This window comes from Bidens hawaiensis, unplaced genomic scaffold, assembly GCF_021521415.1.
Source record: "Bidens hawaiensis isolate Kalapana, Puna unplaced genomic scaffold, B.hawaiensis_p1.1 tig00001692_1, whole genome shotgun sequence".
NCBI classification, from domain to species: Eukaryota; Viridiplantae; Streptophyta; class Magnoliopsida; order Asterales; family Asteraceae; genus Bidens; species Bidens hawaiensis.
Window position 1 is genome coordinate 1,365,839 of NW_027491096.1, and position 7,369 is coordinate 1,373,207.

At 45.1% G+C, this 7,369-nt stretch overlaps 1 protein-coding gene across 1 annotated transcript; it reads left to right on the forward strand.

Annotated features, from left to right (window-relative positions):
• Nucleotides 1-2,785: 2,785 nt before the first annotated feature.
• Nucleotides 2,786-3,109, forward strand: LOC143594526 (uncharacterized). Its single transcript, XM_077073819.1, has one exon. The coding sequence runs from the start codon at nucleotides 2,786-2,788 to the stop codon at nucleotides 3,107-3,109; it is 324 nt and encodes a 107-aa protein (XP_076929934.1).
• Nucleotides 3,110-7,369: the final 4,260 nt, after the last annotated feature.

The following is a 7,369-nucleotide window of genomic DNA, read 5'->3' on the forward strand; positions in this document are numbered from 1 at the left end:
CTTTCCTAGCCACTGCTAGAGCTTTCATCGATGTCTGCACCGGTAGACTCACTCTTAGATTTGGAGACAAGGAGGTTACCTTTGATATTGGGAAATCCATGCGCCATCCACATGATCATGATGACGTGCTCTACATTGATACCATTGATTCTTGCGTTTGTGAGCACATACAGGACACGTGTGTGGAGGACTCTTTGGATACTCAGTTGTGTTTTATAGAGGTTTCTGACTTGGTTAGTGGACCTCTGATTGAGGAGTTGGTCTGTGGTGTGGACCACGAGCCTCCTGAGTGTTTAAAGAGGATTGAGGATGTTGATCGCATTGCCGAGCCTAAGGCAAAACTTTCTGTTGTGGACCCACCATCTATTGAGCTAAAGGAATTCCCGTTCCGTTTGGAGTATGCCTTTTTGGAGGATGGGTCCCGCTTGACTCTTATCGTTTCTGCTAGTTTGTCGAGTGAGGAGAAGGTGAAGTTGCTCACGGTTCTGAAGAGGCATAAGCACACGATCGCCTGGAAGATCATGGATATAAAAGGGATCAGTCCATCCTTTTGTACCCATAAGATCTTGATGGAGGAGGAGTACAAACCCGTGGTGCAGCACCAATGGCGTCTCAACCCTAATATGCAAGATGTTGTGAATAAAGAGGTCATCAAGCTTCTCGATGCTGGATTGATTTATCCAATCTCTTATTCCCCATGGGTGAGCCTGGTGCAGGTCGTCCCGAAAAAGGGCGGTATGACAGTAGTTGTGAATGAGAAGAACGAGTTGATTCCTACACGTACTGTCACGGGATGGAGAGGTTGCATTGACTAACGCAAACTCAACGATGCCACGAGGAAAGACCATTTTCTACTCCCGTTCATTGACTAGATGTTGGAGCGACTGTCGGGAAAGATGTACTATTGTTTTCTTAACGGTTTCTCGGGATACTTTCAGATCCCCATCTCTCTTGAGGATCAGGAGAAGACGACATTCACATGTCCCTATGGCACATTCGCCTACCGGCGGATGCCCTTTGGACTGTGTAATGCCCCAGCCACGTTTCAGAGATGTATGGTGGCGATTTTTCATGATATGATCGAGGACTCCATGGAGATTTTCATGGATGATTTTTCTGTTTTCGGGAGTTCTTTTGATTGTTGTTTGAGAAATTTGGAGAGAGTGTTGGCCTGTTGTGAGGATGCCAACCTTGTTCTTGATTGGGAGAAATGTCACTTCATGGTGAAGGAGGGCATTGTGTTAGGGCATAAGATTTCACAGGCGGGGCTTGAGGTTGATCGAGCCAAAATTGATACCATTTCGAAGCTTCCGCCACCCAATTCGGTGAAGTATATTAGGAGTTTTCTCGGTCACGCGGGATTTTATCGGCGATTCATATAGGACTTTTCCCAAATCGCCGCCCAATGACGAAACTCCTCGAGAAAGATGCCCCTTCGTTTTCTCCTCCGAATGTCTTTGGGCGTTCGTGCTGTTGAAGGAGAAATTGGTGAATGCCCCTATCATGGTTGCCCCTGACTGGTCCTTGCCTTTCGAGTTGATGTGCGATGCGAGTGACTTTGCAGTCGGGGCGGTTTTAGATCAAAGGCGTGATAAGCATTTTCATCTGATTTATTATGCGAGCAGGATACTGAACGATTCGCAGGAGCACAACACGACCATAGAAAAAGAGCTCCTTGTTGTTGTCTTCGCATTCGATAAATTTCGGTCTTATCTTGTCCTTTCTAAGACCGTTGTGTTCACGGATCATGCAGCCCTTCATTATCTGTTAAGTAAACAAGATGCGAAGCCGAGACTTAGTCGTTGGATTTTGTTGCTGCAGGAGTTTGACATTGAGATTCGTGAAAAAAAGGATGCTGAGAATGTCGCGGCCGATCACCTCTCCCGTCTTGAGTGCTCAACTTCATCGGAACAATTGGGGGTTCACATAAATGAAAATTTCCCCTACGAGTTCCTCATGCATATCGAGACACGGGATGAGGATCACCCTTGGTTCGCTGACATTGCGAATTTTCTTGCTAGTGGGATCGTTCTTAAGGGTCTTACTTACCAGAAAAAGAAGAAATTCTTAATAGATGTTAAGCATTACTTTTGGGAGGATCCTAACTTGTTTCGTGTTGGTGCCGATCAGCTCATGCGTAGGTGTGTGTATGGTGATGAGGCTCGAAAGATCTTGAAACACTGCTATGAGGGCCCACCGGAGGACACCATGGAGGAACATCCACGGCAAAGAAAGTCTTTGACGCCGGAGTCTTCTGGCCAACCATCTTCCGTGATGCTCATGACATGGTGCAGTCTTGTGATGCTTGCAAGAGGGCGAGCAACATCTCATCACGAGATGAGATGCCCCAGCGACCGATTCAGGTCTGCGAGGTTTTTGATGTTTAGGGCATCGACTTCATGGGAACTTTCCCGACTTCTTTTAGCCATCGTTAAATCCTAGTAGCCGTTGATTACGTTTCGAAATGGGCCTAGGCGCAAGCCTTGCCCACAAATGATGCTAGGTCGGTGGTGAAATTCTTGAAGAAGTTGTTGACCAAGGGACACATTTTTGTAATACCCAGTTGGAAAAGGCATTGTCCCGGTATGGTGTCCATCATCGCTTCTCTACACCATATCACCCACAGACGAGCGGGCAGGTCGTGGTTACGAATAGGGGCATCAAGAGGATTTTGGAGAAGACGGTTAGTCAGAACCGTAAGGATTGGTCCGAAAAATTAGATGACGCACTGTGGGCTTTCCGTACCGCCTACAAGACACCTATTGGTACGACACCGTTCAAATTGATGTACGGGAAAGCGTGTCATCTCCCTGTTGAGCTCGAGCATAAGGCATATTGGGCATTGAAATGTGCGAATCTTGATTTTACATGTGCGGGTAAAAACAGGATGGATCACTTACATGAGCTTCAGGAGTTGAGAGGCCAAGCTTATGTGAATTCACGGATTTACAAGGAGAGAATCAAAAAGCCTCATGACACCCGGTTGAAGGACCACAAACAATTCCAAGCGGGCAATCGTGTTTTGCTGTACAATTCTCGCTTGCGTTTATTCCCTGGGAAGTTGAAATCCCGATGGTCTGGCCGCTTTAGTGTGAGACAGGTGTTCTAGTACGGTACCGTTGAGATTGGCCATGAGGATGGACGCATCTTCAAGGTGAACGGTCACCGTTTGAAACACTATCTGGGTGAGCCGGTCGAGACTGTTTTGGAGGTGGTCGACCTCCACCCCATGATCTAGTGTGGGGAGTGTGAGTCTAGCTATCGACTCCGTAAAAATTTAGCATGTTTAGGAACTTTGTAGTTTTTATGTGTTTGTTTTGTTCTTGTTTGTTTTCGAAGAGTTAAGCTATCTTTGTTTCTTTCCGGTTTCGTTGTTTGAGCAAGAGATGTTGGGTTAGGGCTCATAATGGTCAAAATCGGGAACCATTTTGGTTTGGGATTGAGTGGAATACCAGCATTTTGGCAGAATGGAGATTGGTAGGTCAAAACGACCTTGCACGGTCAACCGCACGGGCCCGCACGGCCGTGCGTGCGACCTCAGGAAACGTGCGTGCAGTTTTAAAACATGTTTTAAACCCTACCTACTACCATTCTCATCCATTCACTCCCAACCGCCGGTTCCGACCCTCTAGCCCCCGTTTCTCTTGTTCTTTACCGGATTTTCACACCAAAGGCATGTTTAATGTTCCATTCCATCTTCCTTTTCCTTGTTCTTGTAGATTTTAGGGTTTGTTCTTGAGGAATATGGGGCCTTTCCAATCCTAACACTTTTGGGTCGGATTTGCCCTAATTTCTTGTTGTAGTGGTCAATTTTAGGGTTGTATTTGACTATTTTGGCTTGATTGCGTTGATTTTGGTCGATTGGGTTGGATTTCCGGCGACAACCGCCGCCGGCGCTGCCACTGTTGAGTCTGCACGACCGCCAGCAAGGCCATACACGGCTGTGAGTGGTCGTTTTGCCAGCCAGTGCTTTCCCGATCGACTAGCCTATTTCCTGAAGCCCCCTGCATGGTCCTATCGGTCCGCACTGTCCTGCACTGTTTTCGGCATGACCATGCCAAATAGTCAATCGACCGTTTTTCGTTTCTTCTTATTTGTTTTTGTGCTGATTACTCTCTTTTTACCAGATGTCGACAAGTCGCAGTCACCTATTTCTGCAGTTCGCAGGCAGTAGTGGCGAGAGCCGCGACGCTCACCGCCGGCTTGGTGAGTTGTGGCCCAGAAGAGACAAGTTCTCTTTGGGCCGTGCTCCTTGCTACGAAACCCTCGCGCACATCAATCAGCGCGAGCGTTTCGAGGCTTTGCTCACGGTGCCATGGCAGCGTCTCTTCGCCATCCACCGGCCAGTCTACCTCGAGACCACCCTCGAGTTTCTTGCTTCCTTCTTCATGTATCCGTTGATCCGCAACCCACACGATAGCAGCTGCGGGGTTCGTTTCAGATTGGGGGTAAATGGTACAACTGGTCCCTCGCCACCCTCGCCAGCACGTTGGGGTTATATACGGATGAAGAGATAGAAATTGAGTTGTTCGATGGGTTGCAGGATTTCCCGAGCAATGAGGCTAGACACGCGTTTTGGAGACAGGTCACTGGTTAGCAGCATGACGGCCGTTCATCGAAGGCTACTCTCCTACTTGACCTGCTTCTCTGCCTCCTACTCCACTTCATTTTGTACTGCATAGGAAGGGCGTGGTGATAACGTAGGTAATGTCATGAGCCGAGACCTGTTTCACCTTTATTGCATCATTGATGGGCACGATTGTAACCTGGGTTATAGTGTGGCTGAGTGTTTCAAGCGGGCGGGTGGTTCGACTCCGGGGAGCTCTATCTGCGCGGGTATGCTCATTACTGAGCTGGCCCACCAGATAGGGGTGATGGATATGCTGGCTGCGCGCCGAATGACACTGATGGGTGATGGACTTGCAGTAGGTATTGATCAGCTGCGTTCGATGAGGATGGTGAGGCAAGTCGGGAACCAGTCCCGATTGATTGATAGGCAGGGTCGTGCTTGGGATCCACTGCCCCCGCCTCTGGACGAGCACATGCAGGACCAGCCACTACCGGCCGAGGACCCGGAGCCGCTTGACTACGAGCGTTTGTGGGAGAGGTTTGATCAGTTCAGCCTCAATCAGGAGCAGTTTCGGGTCACTTAGGAGCAGATCCGGGCCGAGAAGATTGATCAGCGGGGCCTGATTGACTATATCGCTGATTACACACACCGAGGCTTCGAGTGGATGTACGCATACGGTCAGGCCCATGCTACACACAGCGGTTTCACGGTTCCCGATCCTACGACGCTTAATCGAGTCACCCGTTGGGCATGCAGCCGCCCTCCTTTGACGTGCAGTTCTCCCCGTCTGGTCCTTCCTCTGGCCCGTTCTTTGACCACCCTCCGAGCCCCCTCATTCGGCCAGGCCAGTTCGTTATTCGCGACTTCTTTACCATGGCGGATCCGTATGGCTCCGACTTGTTCGCGAACCGGGACCCAGAGCCGTCTGGTTCAGCATTTGATAATCCGGAGGGTAATTAGCATGTTATTTCAGTGATCTTCATGTTAGACTTTTGTGATTTTATTTATGTTTAATTTGTGTAAACTGTTGTTTGATGACTTTGTTTTACGATGGATGTCATTTGGATTGATGGTATGGATTGTGTTTGTGTATTATGTTGTTTGGTGTGGTTTGTTTTGTATCGCCTTACCCTTGCAGGTGGATGTTGTGGATGTTTACTTGCGCAGTTGGCATTGCCAGGTCTTCTTCGACCCCTTCCGGGTCTCTCGTCTAATAGCCTTGCGATTTTTTAAGGGAGTTTTCTGTTCTCTCTTTTGCATTTACTTTTATAGTTTTTTGTTGTGCTATGAGGGCGTTGCACAATTCAAGTGTGGGGAGGGAATTTTATGAACTTTGTTTGTTCAAACTTAGATTTTTTGCAAAACTCCTACGAAAATTTTTTTAGCAAATAATAACCACTAAGCAATTTTAATTCAACTTTAATTGTTTTGTCAAAGCATAAATCTTTAAGACAATCAAGCCGAAAATCTTTAAAAAGACATACCTTTAAGCATGACAAACAAGATTCACATTCTTACCTTGCAAAAGTTACCCATTCCGACCGTTTCCGTGAGTTGGCCTCATCATATTTTTTTTCTCATGTTTTTGCGGGCAATTGAGTGAACCAGATGATTATTGTAAGGCAGAACTTGCTTTTTGGGATTGCATTTTAAAACTATGATGTGGTCTAAAATATACATATTCTCTACTTTTAGATACTTTAGAGCCAAGTTTTTAATGAATATTACTATTATTTGGTTCGTGTGTGAGTTTAATGGTTTCGAGAGACAATGAACTAAAATGAAACACTTTTACTAAACTTGAGACCGACGAATGAACGGCCGCATATATTATATACTACTAATTTTTATTATAATTAACCTTATATGTAATATCTTAAAAAGAAAAGAAAAAAAAAAACAAAGAAAGAAAGAAAATAGTATGTAGAGTTAACGTAGTAGTAGTAATATAAAAGAGACAATAATTAACGTGAGCATAGATTTGAAGATGGGCCGACAATGTTGAATTCATTTGTTATTATTATTATTTTTTTTAGTTTACTTATCGATTTTGATTTCATGTATAATAGGTTGGGACCGGCCCATTTGTGAGGTGAATTAATAGAGAGTTATACGAGACTACGATTTGGAAGTTGGACTCCAAGACATGGTGGGCTAAAGGAACAATAATCTCACCGTGATTACAAAGATGGTCGGTTAAGCAAGGAATATTGGTGAGCTCATGATGGATAATAAAATTTGTTTTTAATGGGCCATAAGTAAACGTAGGTTTGTGCACAAAAATAAAAAGAAAAAAACAGAACTTGCATAATGGGGCCCGGACGGATTGCAAAGAAAGACAGGTCGTGGCAATTGGGCTTGATTGGCAATAGGTTAAGATATATCATATCAGAAGCTTCAACTTTAATATATATATATAGTATATCTAGTGTATTGGAGCCGCCATAAAGATTCTTCCGTGAAGACAAGAGACAACAGAAGAGATATAGCTGGAAGACCTCCGCAAGTCAGAAATTGTTTGGAGGTGTTTGGGTTCACATCTATTCAACCAATCATCCTTATTATTTGGTTGGAATTTATTATATTTATTATGAACTCTATTATTGAACCAATTTATTTTATGTCTTTGAACATGGTTATTGGCTAATACCTTTTTAGTTGCCTAGGCTTTGAATGAATATTTGTTGAACTTTGGATTGCTAGTCGGTTTTATTGGTTATTGATTTTGGACTAATATTATTGTAATAGACATTTTGGTACTTTTATGATGAATATGCGTGCTAAATATTAATTTACTTT

Coding starts and splice junctions, on each gene's coding strand:
- LOC143594526 (XM_077073819.1), top strand. CDS start 2,786: ATGTACGGGAAAGCGTGTCATCTCCCTGTTGAGCTCGAGCATAAGGCA.